The following is a 15,308-nucleotide window of genomic DNA, read 5'->3' as shown; positions in this document are numbered from 1 at the left end:
GAGCTCCATCTGCCCGGGGGGCTGGGAATCGAACCCGGGTCGCAGCGGTGAAAGTGCTGCACCCTAACCACTAGACCACCAGGGGCCCCCCAGACCTTTTATAATTCTATGAAAATACAACTATCAAGTTATATTTGTATGCAATTCTGAAATACATCTTCAAGAAGCCAGGTCCAAGCCCCTTCAATAATCTTTCACTTTGTAGGTGTCAAGAGTTTGAGAAAAGACAAAAATAAATAAATTCCTAGAATTTAAACAGTATTCCTGATGTGCAGGTTGTTATAAATAAGATAAATTTCTCTTCTGAACTAAGCTAAACAATCCAGTAGCAGGAGCTTCCTGGGAACAAATGTAATTGACTGGCCTTCACAAGTACCACATAAATAAGAAGGCAGGAATGCATTCACACACATACCCTGCAAGTTTTAAATATTGTCATCTTTCCACCTTAACTTATTGCAACTTTGTGGTCATTAGACACAAAGGATCGTGACTGAGCCTCACTCATTGCCAGCTCTGAGCTTCTCACTGCATTGTCTTCTCAAACTATGGGTAAGATTGGAAGGGACTACTGAAGGTCATTTAGTCCAACCCTGGGTCCTCACAGAGCACATCACGCAGGATTTTGGCCAGGTGTGTTTTTAATATTTCCAGTGACAAAGACTCCACAACTCTCTGGGCAATCTGTTCCAGTGCTCAGTCACCCACACAGTAAAGAAGTTCTTCCTTATGTTCAGGTGGAACTTCCTCTGGATCAGTTTTGGTCCATTGCCTCTTGTCCAAGCAATAGCTTGGCACCACCAAGAAGATCCTGGCTCCATCTTCTTGGTGCTTTCCCTTCAGATACTCATAGACATTGATGAGGTCCCCTCTCAGTCTTCTCTTCTCCCAGCTACACACGCCCAACTCCCCCAGCCTTTCCTCATAAGTGACATGCTCCGGTCCCCTAAATCATCTTCACAGCCCTCCACTGGACTCACTCCAGGAGCTCCATATCGCAAAATAACTTTGACCTTGCAACACAAAGCAAAAAAACAAACTGCAGTATTCTGTAGTACAACATCGCTGTATTTATTTCACAGTGAAAACTACAAACTAGTGTTCCAGTAGACAAAGAACAGTCAGCTACACAGGAGCTCTTGGAAGAGGCATATAGAATCACAGAATCACCAACACCCCCAAGCCTTCTCAGCAGGGCTGCTCTCAATCTCTTAATTTCCCAGCCTGTATTGATACCAGGGGTTGCCCCAACCCAGGTGCAGCACTGCCACTTGGTTTTGTTAAAACCTTAGAGAAGCCCATGGGCCCATTTCTCAAGCTTGTTCTGGTCCCTCTGGATGGCATCCCATCCTTCAGGTGTGTCAATGGCACCACTCAGCTTTGTGTCATCTGCAAACTTGCTGGGGGTGCAATCCAGTTTATGTCAATAATGAAGATATCAAATAACACTGGCCCCAATATGGACCCCAGAGAGACATCATTTGTCACTGATGTCCACTGGGACTCTGAACCATTGACCACTACCCTCTGAATGTGACCGTCCAACCAATTCCTTATTCATCCAACAGTCCACCCATCAAATCCATCTCTCTCCCATTTAGAGAGAAGGATGTTGGGAGGGACCGTGTGAAAGGCATTACAGAAGTTCAGATAAATGACATCTGTAGTCTTCCCTTCTCCACTGATGTAGCCACTCCAGCATAGAAGGCCACTGGGCTGGTCAGGCAGGACTTGCTGTTGGTGAAGCCGTGCTGGCCATCTCGAATAACCTCCCTGTGCAGAGTTTCTAGGAGAATCTGTTCCATGGTCTTCCCATGCACAAAGGCGAGGCTGAGAGGTCAGTAGTTCCTAAGGTCTTCCTTTCTACCCTTTTCAAAGATGGGTACATTTCCCTTTTTCCAGTAACTTGGGACTTCATCTGACTGCCGTGACTTCTCAAATATCTTTGAGAGTGGCTTGGCAACTACAGAGAGGTTGTGGAGCTTCCTTCTCTGGAGACATACAAACTACACACACTATACAGATAAGTTCAGATTCTTTTTTCCTGCTGAAGTCCACTCAGGCCTTATCAGTCTCTAATGTTCCTGTCAACAAGAGACCAGAAAGGACCAGTTCCATCATCCACACAATCTAGATCGATGGTTCAGCCTGTAATAGCAGAGAAGCTGGGTGTACAAACACATCCCCACTGCTCCAGCCATCATCTTCTCAAACAGGTGGCTAGAATAATTATAGCATAATTACTCATGCAGCTGTCATTTTGAAGGACTTCAGTCATTATGCTGTAGGTAACCTTTCTATCAACAACTGTATACAAACAAAAGTACACAGGTCAGCTTTACAGAGATCACCCTTTAATCCCCAAACCCACACTAAGCTATGACATGGGTCTCATGGTTGAAACTATGAGCACCTGCTATATATTGTCTCAGGGACAAGAACGTGCATCTGTGAGTAGTACCAGAAAAAGGTCTAGAAGGGGTAGGTGGGAACACCAGCCCACCATGAGAGATGGGATATAACATCATCACAGCCATATAGTAAATGCCTGTACACCCCTCCCTTCTGTTCACTGGGGGTTTCTGTGTGCTAGCACTTGACCACAAAAAAAAAAAAAATAAAAGGGAAAGTGTTGCCCTTACTCAGTGGAGGATCTTTATGTTTCAAAATTGTGCAAATGGGCTTTCAGAGTAGTCCTTGAGTCTTCTCTCGATCCAGTCCCAAGAAAAGGCACTACAGCATTATGCAAAGGTAGCACAGGGAAGAGAAATCCACTGCTGACCTGGAAGCAATTCTAGCAAACAGGTTCCAAGTAGGGCACTTTCTGAGGACCAGCCTCTCTTTTTAATGAAGCACCAAGCAAGCGAATACAGTCAACACCAGCAAGAAACAAAGAGTGAGTCAGACAAGTCATGTTACATATGCATTACTAATACACTATAATTCCAAGGTAAATCCTTAGTGGCTTCCTGAGTCAGGCCAAAATAGATCAAAGGGACCTAAAACTGCTGCAAATACTTGCTGTGGAAGATTAGGGCCCATTACTAATACAGACCTTAGTGTTGTTCCAACTAAGACTATGCTCAGAATTAAAATGTAATTTGACAGGTAGCAAAGCATTCAAGGAGTGTCTATACCACAGACAGGGTCTGCACATGGGACTCCCTTTTAGAAGACAGTTTACCTGGGAAAAACAAGGCTGCCAAAACTTCCTGAGACAGCAGGGAGGCTGAGGGAAGAACTACAGCACTGAATGAACTGATGTGACATGACAGCAACCGATGTTCACCTTTTAGTACATTTCCATCTACTGACAGATGATGCTTTTGATTACCCAGAGCAAAGCACGCAAATAAACCTCTCATTACTGCAGGCATCAACACCCACTGAAGGGAAAAAAGCTAAGTGCATAATTTCTAAACTTAAATCATCCCAATATCAAAACTAGTTTCCCATTTTGCTTTTTATCTAGACCATATATCAAGTAAAAGTAATACATCTGAGAAAAAAGTAATTATGACCAAAAAAAAATTGGCTTTATCCTTAAAGTTGCAGGAGAGGAATCACTGTTCACAGTAAATTTTTTGCAGTGGAACAAGTAAAAAGATAGTAGTGAGTTTTCTTTAATACAGAAAAAAACCCTAGTTAGTTTTTATTCTTTCAAATCAGAAAATAACAGCAAATAGTAGCTCCAAAAGTCAGATTTCTATTTAGGCCCTTCTTCTTATGAATATGAAAATGAAGGAAATATTTTTAGGTTTTCATTTCTAGGGAGCTGTATTAACATCAAATCAGGCACTTCCTAAAGTACTTTAAATGTGTACTTTAGAAGAGTGATTAGGGACTACTTAGTGAATTAATGAGGTTACTCTGTGTTACTCCTTAGTGAAAGAAGGACTTCAAGTTAATGAGGTTACTCGACAACACACACTACATCTCTTGCTAATTACTTTAAGTCTCTATGTCCACCCAACTTCATTCCTGTACTGTCAGGATAAGAGCTTCTGTCTGCTACCTACTGTCTTGCAAGTCTCCACCCACCATAGTTCCAAGATCTTGCTGGAAGACAGGTTTGTCCGAAATAGGTACTATTCCATATCAGTATTTACCATTTATATTCTAATCTATTAAGATTAAGGCAGTAGAGCATTCTCTGTTCCCAGTACTAACATCGAGAACTAAACCATATTAAAAAGTGCTGATTCTGTATAATTATTCTGTATGATATTCATACTTTCAGTGTCAAAACTAGTTATTAGATTGTAAAGAGCATGATACCCAAATTCTTTAATATACATTCTTCCTCTGCAAAAAATTTACTTGGCCTAAAAACATTTTCTAAATATCATAATCATCTTGATGACAAGAAAGGCTAAGAAAATTTGTCAATACAATTATATTACTACAGAATTTACAGCACTATAATCAGCATAGCTCCGTAAGCTGACATACTTCTGAACCTTTAGGTTCTTTAGGAACAGGAATGTCCATAGGGATACAAAATTGTTAAACAGCTACAGCAGTAAGCTCCTGCCAGTGCTAATCCCTTAAACTCTAATGAAGTGACTCAGCTGATTTTACAGCTTGCCAGTGTAAAAAGATACCAAGGAAGTAAAAATAGGCACTGTAAACTCATTTCTGTAATTACACTTCGTATTTTAATGCAGTTAAAATCCTTAGCTAAAACAGGAATAATACTTGTGAAGACTACTGCTGTGCTTAAACAAAACCCGAAAGAAGGAAAAAAGACAACTTCAGTTCATCCCCAAAACAGTTAATATAACTCTTGCTAGCATAAGGGTGTGTTACTCAATTCCAGAGTAACCGCTGGACTCAGTCGATGCTTGATGCGGAGCCCCTGGCATGTGACAAAGCCTTCGGCTTCAGGCGCCTGCTCCAAGACATGTGACTTGTGGCAGAAAACCAAGCTCAGCTGCCTGCCAGCACTAGTGCTGGATCTTTAATGCATACCATATGCTGGGACCAGTTAAAAGTGGGAAAATAAGGAATTACACGTGTCTACCCTACTTAATATATAATAATTTCAAATGAAAACTAAAATACTGCAGCTAACTCTCATTAGTAACTGTTTCTGAGGAAAAATATACAAGTTATAAGTTGACTGCAATGTGTCACACAACTTCGAAACTTTAAAGAACATTTGCCACAACTGATTTCTTCTTAAAGCAATAGTAACTTCAACTCATTTTTGCTTAATGATTGTTTTTCCTGTCTGTAATTCTATGGGAGGAGACCTCAGACTTTCCCTCATTGTTTCTTTTGCTCGAAGACCATTTTGTTTCTACACATGAACTAAAACAATTCCATCTCGTATCCATTCCAGCAGAAAATCCACATGATTAGAAATTAAAATAAATCATTTTAGAAATCAAATTTCATATTTACTTTTAAACTTCCTTTGAGCTAAATAAATGACAGAGCTGAACCCTCTTCTGAGTGTTCACTATTAGGAGGGAACACATAAGTATTCAACTACACATTCAATAAATATCAGTTGTGTAAAATGAAAAAATAAAAAATACATACAAAGAAAGCTTCTACAGCCTAGGTAATTTCTATATTTTTAAATCAAGTATCATTAGTGTTGCTCTTGAATTTACAAAGGATGTGTTGGGATGCCGTTTGCATTTTTCAGCATATTATAAAAGCTATGCCATACCTCAGAAAAAACATGTTTTTTCTCCTATCTCCAGCATTTTGTAAATATTTCGCAGAAAGTTGGTCCACAATAGCTGAATAAATTAAAGACTTTGAAACTACAGGTCTTTCTGCCTATGATTTCCACTAGTAGCAACCTCAATTGTGCAAATAGATAATGCTTCAAATACACATTACATGTCTTAACATTTCAAAAGGAAATAAGCAATTAAAACAAAAAGTATGATTTTGTATTTGTGCCTAAATATGCACATCTGACCACTAGCTTCTCCTGGATTTCCAGGTGCTCAAAAAGAGAACTGACTTAAACAAGAAAACTTCCACTTCCTCATTAGCAATCTGCTTAACATCTATGCTATCTATACCTGTCCATAAGAGGCCAACATTAAAAGTCACTTGACTGGTACAGTCATCCAAGAAAGGAAACCCACTATTTGAAATTCCTATAACACCTCTTTTATTGGTCTCTTCCAATCTATTAGGAGTTGGACTCTTTAGAAAGTTCATTAACTTTAAGCCTTAAAATTCTGCACCTATGTTTCACATAGTACTTGCAAGAGTCACTTCAATTTTATCTCACACACAAAACTCTAAACAAAAAGGTTACTTCATGATATTACTAGAAAAAAATCTTAAAAATGACAGACTAGTAAACAGTGACAATGTGATGAGTTATACAGTTGTCTGGACGACCCAGAAGCATTTAAACAAAATGCGTTTTAACACCCACAAATGCCAAGTTACAGATCTTAGTCTAGGTAATACACCGAGCCACACCTAAGAAGCAAGCAATCATATCCTTGAAAGCAACTCTGAAAACAGATAACTAAAACCACACTTACTGTACAACATTTTGGAAACCTGTAACTAAACTTGGCACATTTAACTGTTAACAGTAAGTCAAAAGTACTACTATAAACGGCATGAATTAAGGCAACACTGGAAAATATTTCTGAAAAAATTGTAAACTGAGGAACAGGAAAGGGGGAGGAAGATCAAGAGTTGATGAGATCTTTGTGTGCAAGTGCATTCGCACTAAGAACAGTACTGGCTTTTAATCTAATAGGAAAAGGTGAAACAACTGCCCCCCGCAGAATGCAGCAGCCTGGCCAATTCATATGAAAAAGAACAAGCAGATTTCAACAACAAAGACAACTTAGCACATTAAATAGCAAAATGAGATAAAATTAGGCAGGATGCCCTCTCAGAGAGCATCAGCTACACATTATGCTTGTATCAAACAAGATGCTTGATCCAGTAATAACCAGTTAAAATATAAGGGCCAATGACAGAAGAGAGGATGTCAATTTAGATGACCTAATCTTTCCTTCTGGCCTTTGCAACCATTAAGATGGTCAAAATAATTAGACAAGGTTAATTAATCTCCATAATACCAGTGACAATGAGGCCGTAATTCCCATTTGACAAAGAGCAACCAGAAAGACATCAGTTTTTAAAAACTCTTATAACCGGAAAAAAACCCCAACAACCAAATGGTTTTAAAAGTCAGGAATAACTCTAAACAAAGAAGAAATGTTTTGCACAGTTTAAAATAATGAAAACTAATCTACTGTTAACAACAATACTTACCTAATTTACTCATGGCTGCATTCCAGCACAAAACTGTAACAATGATCTGACTTTTTTTTTTCCCCTTAAAATAACAAAACAAATGTGTAGGACACACAGTGTGAAATCACCTTGATAAGAACAGAGCTGCCCTCTCAGCCTGTTACTTATTCCATGATTGTTAGACCTGCTAAAGGACAGTTTACCACTGCCTGAATTACAAGATGCTTTTAAACCAGCCCAGACTGTAAATACATGCCTGAAAACCAGCAATTTGAATTCCTATCCTTATTTCTACAAGAAAAAATTGTTTTCCTGTATGTATCTAATTTTGATTTACTGGAGTTATACAACCCTGATAAAGACAGGAGAATATAGTTTTAAGCAACCAGGTGGAGGTAAAGCTAAACTGTCCCACACCAACAGTCTCACTAACTCCTATCAACAGTCTTTAGTTCACTAGCTTTTCTTCACACTTGTCACACACGAGCAAATACAAGATAAAGATTTGTATTTTGCAAGTACCTTTTCCCCAGTGAATAGATACTTTGGAAAGAACAAGGTTTATTGTAAATTAAACATATCTGACCTAAAAAATAAACTAAAAGGATTTCTATTTTACATGTTAGAACCCTAAGTTATGATTCCCTGTACAATTTGGTTTTATTTGTCAAATGAACTGATAACTCTTGATAGTTTTTTGCAGACCAAATCTGTTCATGCTGAATATACAGAAGTGACTTAGGGAACAGCCAAAGGGGAAGACATGCTTTCTCTTTGAGCACTAATAAGGCCTATCTGCTGTACAAGAAAGATTTTACTTTACTCAGGCCTTACTTTACGTGTTATACTAGTGCCTTGTTCTACAAATTTTCTTTGTAATTAAGGAAAATATATAAATAACATCTTGCTTGCTAAATACTTTTACTTTGGCAGACAGGAAAAAAAAATAGCAACAGAAAGGCCAGACCAGAGATGTTCTAATTTTATTTCACCAAAAAAGTGAAACAATGAAACAGGGTGAAAAAAAGATAAATTGAAACAACTTAGAGGAAAAGGTTATATTAATCATGTGAGATTGTAACTAACAGCCTCTAGCATTTAAATTGTTACAGGTAATTTAAAAGACTAAAAAGCCCCCATTGTATTATATAAAATGCATACCTAAAACTCCTGTTAAAGTGGATTTCATAGCACACAGTTTAACTACAATTTGGGACTAACACTTGTAATCAAACCAGTTTAGCTATTTTACTCCAGTTCAACTATTTCACAGAACCATTTCTCCTTATTCATTAAGTTTCTATGGTTCAAGCTACTGGCTTTTGCTGCTGGTAAAACGTTAGCCACTTCTCATGCTAAGTGACTAGCAGTGTCTGTGACTCATTATCACCAGAAGATGAATATGCTGCTAATTTTTGTAATGTTAACATATGAGTAACTTTCAAAATAATTTAACTGGATGTAATATGTAAATCTGGGAAGAAGTAAAGAAATGTCAACTGTTTGGCAGCACTACCTGCTAATGGGCTGCATACCACACAATCTGCTGTGATGCTGCTAGAACTCTGCAAGAACATTATAAAATACACTACCGTACACTCATGCTTGCTTCCCTTTTTAAGTTGATCTGAAACACTACCTTCAATACTCATTACTCTTGTACAGAAGCAAATTATTAGCTTTAAAATACAACATTTCCTTGAGAATGTTTGCAAAGTAACCTCATTACTTTACTGTAATAATGAAGTTCAAGATTTTTGAATCCAACAGTTCAATACTTTTTTTCCCCTCCAACTTTGTGCTTTCTTTGCTAAGTGAGATTGTGAATTGCCCTTAACTCCTTAAGAAATAAGCTCAGAAACACTGTTATGCTTTTAGAGAAAGTGCACACATGTCAACATTTTTTATGTGTCTTTTTTGCACAGCTTTGCCAGTCCTCATAATATACAGCTTTTAATCACCACATGTACTTCACTAAAATGATGAGCTTTTTCTTAGCTCCACATCACATAAGAAAATAGTTTCTTATATAAAAGGGGGCTGATACTTAATATTTAGTCACTAACTGATCCCTGAAAAACACCCCATTTTGTTCTCCAAGAAACTGTTTTAAAAGTTCACCTTCCGCCTTTCACTTGTTGAATGCCACAGATGAAAAATTTTCTTCAAGTTTTGTTAATATATAATTAATAGCAATAAACAATTCCAAGATCTTGAAAGAACATCTGCACAGCATCCAAGAATTTGGGAATGCTGTTCTAGCTTAGCAAAAGAGAAAAAACCTTGTAAAGTCTAGAGCCCTCTTTAGGCAAACAAAAATTCCTTTAAAAACACAGCTGAAAAGCAATTATAAAATATTATCCATTTATCATTTTAGTTACACTCCCTCAGCACATGACAATTTTGGCTGTTTGAATTGTCATTTGGAAAGACTTTAAAAATGCTTTTCAAGACACCATCTATTTCTAACAGACTTTCAAAACACATAAATTCGCTCTGAAATGCAGGCTGGGATACCACAAGCACCTGAGACAATCCACTGAGAAGTTCTCCACTGAGGACTGTATACCTTTCTTTGCCTCTCCCATATTTCCAGTTATGCAGTTCTGCCTCCTGCTCTAAAGCCATCTTCAGCAGAAAACTAACCATCAGAAAAAGAAAACTAACAGCAAGAAACTAACCATCTTCTTCAGTAGGTTTAAAGAGCAGCTTGCTCTTTCAGCGAACTAGAGGAGTCCAAGTAAGCCCTAACAGCGGCATGAAGCAGGAGTCAGGTTGTGAGGAATAAAACTGGTAGGTGATAGACGGGAAGAGGAAACTGTCCCTTTTGAAGGTAATGAGCTACCATGTCAGCTCACCAGTATATTCAAAAGTACCAGTTTTAACTTCATTGTAATATCACTTCAACCTTGGTAACTTTTTCCCCAATTTACACTTTATTCTCTTATTTTGAGTGAAACAACAACAAAATAAATAATCTAGAAGACCAGTAAAATTAAATTATACCAAGGCTCAAAACAAAAATTAAAATGCCAAATGGCATTTTAACTGTTCCTTCTTTCAGACATAAAAAGTAACTTTAGAACCACAACAGTGCAGTAATGGAGCATTCATTATCTACATTCTAAGAAAAAAAGCACTTGGACTATTTAATTCATTTATATGGAAATGAAAGTCTGTTCTAAATAAGATTCATAAAACCCACAACTGGTTTGTATTTTAAAAGTTGACTTTTCATTCCTGATTCTCAAATACCCAGAAGATAACTTTAAAAACACTTATGCCTAATTATACTTCTGAATATCCTGGAGCAGGCAGTTCACCTACCACCATAAGAAAAATTCACTCTTAAGCAACAAATGCTTTTCTACGATGGCAAATTCTGAGGCTGCAAACATAGTGCTCAACTAGTATCAGTACTATGGGGGCAGACAGGGAAGCAGAATGGATCTCCCGGCAATAAGTCTCTTCCAAGTCAAAATTTTACCCATCAGCTCACCAAGGCCAACAATAGGCAATTTCAAATTTTAACGCACTGGACAAAATTGTGCTGTTACATAACTACTACAAATCCAAATTTTACAGATGTATGAATTTCACATTTCCTGTAATAAAGGCAGTCATGAAAGAGAACAGTTTTTAAGAGATAAGCCTGAAAACTGTTTTACTTTAGAGCTACAAAACTAAACAGTGTAACAAACAGCTACCTTCTTAAATGCTTCTAAACCCACACTCCTAAAAAGCAGAATGTATCAGAAATACACTAGCCATACTCTACCATGCAAAAGAAAGTGAGAGCAACGAAAAAAAACAAGGAAGAGAGGCAAGAGAATCAAGATCAGAACTGAAGAAACAAAGATATGTGAGATTTAAAAGTTGTGGTTGTTTACACTTCTGCTACCTCTTTCCAAACTAGTCTGGGCTCTCAAAGAAAGCAGTGTAACACATGCACAACAACACTATTAAGTAACCGGAGTGATTACACCAGAGTTTTGTGCTGTGAGAAATATACAAAAGAGTGAGTGCAGGGACTGTGCTACATGACATGCACAAATGCAGTTGAAAAGGAGCATGGCATGAACACCAACATGCTTCAAAGAAGGGGCAAAACATGTTTAAACATATCTATCCAGGTGATCATTATAGTCCTAAAGCAAATAGAAGTTTTTCACTACTGAAAAAAACACCACCACACAAAACCCCCACACAACATTTCCACATTGTTTAAATTAAAGAAATGTATAAGAGTTGCAATAGGCTCATATGTCAGACCAGGCACTGGTATCACTCAAACAACACTATGTTTTTAATCAGACAATGGTACTTCACATGGCATTAAGAGGAACTCTTCATTTCAGAGATTTAAACTGAAGTTCAGTCTGTAAAAACATTTTTAAAGCTGAAAGTTTCTACGAATGTTAAATATTATATTCGTCTACTGAAAGAGGAAAATAACATCCCATAAAGGAAAGCCAAGATGACTTACGTTTCAAAACAGCGATCCACGTTGTCTGACATCAGAAGTAGCATGCATAGCTGTTCCAGTGCTATTAGCTGCATATCCCTTTCATCTCCCTGCCCCATCTGCAGCCATTCCAGCAACGTGTCTGGGTCCACATCTGCCATGGTGTTTTTTTTTTAATAAAAAAAAAAAGCCACTTCCACTTAAATTAAAAAGTACCACAAATATCCTTTAATTGTTCAAGCCAGACTAACTTCAGCACAATTAATTTCTCTCTTCAGTCAGCCTCACACTTTTGCAGTTTTCACCTAAAAGGAAAAAGTAAAAAAAGTAATCATCAAATCATCATCACGATCTTCTTGTTAAACTTTCTGTATTTGCTTCTCCCTAAAACGTACAGCATATTTTTGGGCCGACATTAAGAAAACTTCCACATATTTTATCAGCAAAGTTTGCTTTTTTCCAAGCTTTATAAGTAAACAGTAATGAGTTTGTTCTGTTTTGAGGATAATTCAAAATTAAGACTAGAAAAATTGTGCTTAACCCTTCTGTGTACTCTCAAAGCTAAGAGAGTGATGTTTTGTCCATCCCCTTCCCTTTAATATCACTTTATAATAAAGTCTCCAACTTTATGAGAGATGTATTACCACCTCACTAAAGTATTCGAATATAGAAAGACAACAAATTTCACATTTTAAATAGAAATCCACAGAAGAAAAACTGAGATGCGTAACTACAGACTTGCAGAATCTTTGAAAACGTTTTATGAATCCTTCCCCTTTTAAGAGCATTCAAGCACAAGAAAAATAGTCTTTTCATGTCAAAAGATAAAAAAAGACAGTATAAGAATCACTTCAGTTTTCAGGTGTTAGGAGTTTGTTGGGTTGTTTGGATTTTCTTTAAAAAAATTATCTAATTCATAGTTTTTTTAAAATATGCAGTGAGTAATTCAAATAATTCACGTACATATAAGGAAAACAAAATTATTTGCTGGCCAAATGCCATAGTTGTACATGCAAGCTGAAGACCAAAAAAGTCCCCTTAAAATGTTAAGAGATATTTTTGACCTACATGCTTGGTTTTTATTTTTTTACAAATAAATAGTCAAATTCACCTTCCATGCCTAATAACACAGCAAATATGACTATTTTCATATGAAAACTAAAAGGTTACAAACAGATTTCTCCAAATAAAACACACAAGAAAAAAAACTCTTTAAAAAAATATAGATTATAGAAAAAGAGTTAGTTTATCAAACTCATAGGTAAATATGAAACACCGACAGTGTCCCCACAAACTGGGGGGGAGGTGGTGTGTGAAGGAGAAGCTTGATCTGGACAAAGTCTGCCTACTTGTTTACTTGCTGCTAACGAGTTAATAGTTAAAAAATAACTCCATGAAGGGCACGTCTATGAAAGGGAATCAGAAATTAGTCTTACATGGAGAAACACACACTGGATCAGCAGTGCTCTTTCACAACAGCTTTGAACTCAAAGATGGGACAAAAGTATGGCAGGTAGAATTTTTACGTAATTTAGGGCCAAAATGCTACAGATCATTCAATTACTGCTTACCAGTTACATATTTGATATTGTCTTGCTCTAAAAAGTAAATTAACGTTAGTAAATTAAATTTCTCTGCTTTAAACAATGCCTATGATCATCTGAGCTGTTTACAGGCTGTACTTTCTGCACCAACACTATATAATACCACTTTCAGCCAGTAAAAGTGGAATTGTATTGCAAGTATAGTACCTCTCCCTCAGGTGACTAAATCTTTAGTTCCAGGGGAGCAGGGAGATGGGTGATGGCGAGAGAAACAAGAAAATTAAGAGAGACAGTGAAAAGTGGGGTAAGTTCAACATGGGCACCTGCTGTTCTTACACCCTAGACGGGCTCCAGCTAGGCGGAAGTGTCTCTGGAAAACGGAGCTCCCGGGACAGCCGTCCCGGAGCGGGGGCCAGGCCCAGCCCCGCTCCCCCCGCGTCGCCCGGGCCTGCTCGCACTCACCAGGCGGCCCCGGGCCCGCGCGGGGCTTCGGGCCCCGTCCCCACACGGCGCCGCCCGGGCAGGGCAGGCACCGCCTCCTCCTCCCCGCCGCCCCCGCACGGGGCACCCGGCGGCGTGAGGGGCTCCCCGGCAGCACCGCCTGCTCTGTCCCCGGCCCCACGCACAGACCTCCTGGCTCCCACCGCCTCCCCCCGCCCGCCGCCTCCCGGCCCGCTCCGTCCGGGCCCGCCGGCACCGGCCCGCCAGGCCCGGGCAGCGACGCTCGAGTTCCCAGAGAGCCGCAGGCCGCGCAGGGTGACCCGGCCTGGCGGCCCGAGAAAGGCGCCGTCTGCCCGGCGCCGGCGGGAGAGGCCCCCGCGCCGTCCCCGCCGCTCACCTCAGCCTCCCGGAGCCTCCTCGCCGCAGCCGACCCTGCTCAGCGCCGCGCCGAGAGCGGGGCAGCGGCGCGGCGGCGGCCCGAGCCCCGCGGCAGGCGGCCAGCGGCATCCATGACGCTCCGCCCGGCGCGGTAGGGGCGGGGCGGGCGAGGAAGGAGCCGCCGCCGAGGGGCGGAGCGGAGCCGGCCCGGCCCGGCGGCCGCTGGGGGCGCTGCGGGAGCGGCCCCTCATGGCGGGGGTGGAGGCAGGGCCGGGAACGCTCCGCCCCGCGCCGCCGCCGCGGAACAGGGAGCGGGGTCTTCCGCGGTCTGTCCAGCGGAGACCGCCACGCCTCGGGAGGCCTTTCCCTGCTGCATCGGGATTTTTTTTTTTTATGGTTTGCAGGTCGTTTTATTTCTTGCCGTATTCTAGTTACTTCAGTTCTTTACATTTATGTGGGCGGCGGGGGGGGTGGTTTGTACTTTGCAGGGGCCACTCTTGCAAACACTATGATCCACCTCCAGCACCTCCGTTAAAGGGGTCTGATGAGCAGGTTTAAACGTCGCAGTAGTGGGCCTTCCAGAGCAGAGGTTTTAAGTTGCCCTTACCCAGTAGTGAGTTTGAAGTGCTGCGCCTGAGTTGTGTATCTTGAGACACCTCCTGCAATGTAGTGCCCGGCCATACGTTCTACAAAACGCTGTGCAGTTACCTTGCATATGATCAAAATACAAAAGAAGCAAACTGCTATAAATTGAAAATGAGGGACTAAAAGCGAAGGATCTTCAAAATAATTTCCTTCTCTGTAAGTGACAAAGGAATTTAAGTCTATTAATATAAGTACAGTAAATAAGATTATTGTACATTTGAATGTCACTCCTACCTACCTCATAGACATTTCCTGTAATTAGGAGGCTAAAACTACACACTGAACAAAAAGGCAATAGCAGTCATGCTTGGTTAAAACTTGCCAAATGCCAAATTTTTATTGTTCGATGTTCCAATAACACCTCTAAAAGGTGTTATCTTTATTGGTGCACGTTTTCTTCAGAACACAAGAACAGTACTTCTCTTGTCTCTATTTCTAAGGCAGCTTAGCCTTTCTGTCTTACCGTATTATGTCTCTCTTAACTGCCACTTGTTTCAGCCCTGACAAGATTTACATGGATATCCTTTGCCTGTGCTTGTCCTTCAGAGGTCAGGAAGACTTCCTATATGCCTAAAGTTAAGGGC

At 39.9% G+C, this 15,308-nt stretch overlaps 1 protein-coding gene across 11 annotated transcripts in view; it reads right to left on the bottom strand.

The window, feature by feature from the left end:
• The window catches only part of HECTD1 (HECT domain E3 ubiquitin protein ligase 1), a 61,605-nt gene extending 47,424 nt beyond the window's left edge, over positions 1-14,181 (bottom strand). For all 11 annotated transcript variants that reach the window (XM_017820413.1, XM_017820420.1, XM_017820423.1 and 8 more), the window contains exons 1-2: positions 14,099-14,181; positions 11,738-12,021 (exon numbers count right to left, since the gene is read on the bottom strand). In XM_017820413.1, coding sequence (XP_017675902.1) covers positions 11,738-11,877 — 140 coding nt within the window. In that variant the 5' untranslated portion in view covers positions 11,878-12,021; positions 14,099-14,181. The remainder of the gene's footprint in view (positions 1-11,737; positions 12,022-14,098) is intronic.
• Between the last annotated feature and the right edge of the window lie 1,127 nt (positions 14,182-15,308).

The sequence above is a fragment of the Lepidothrix coronata genome, unplaced genomic scaffold, assembly GCF_001604755.1.
Source record: "Lepidothrix coronata isolate B3197 unplaced genomic scaffold, Lepidothrix_coronata-1.0 Scaffold83, whole genome shotgun sequence".
Taxonomy (NCBI): Eukaryota; Metazoa; Chordata; class Aves; order Passeriformes; family Pipridae; genus Lepidothrix; species Lepidothrix coronata.
Note: the sequence above shows the minus strand (reverse complement) of the source record. Positions and strands in the feature narration are given on the sequence as shown.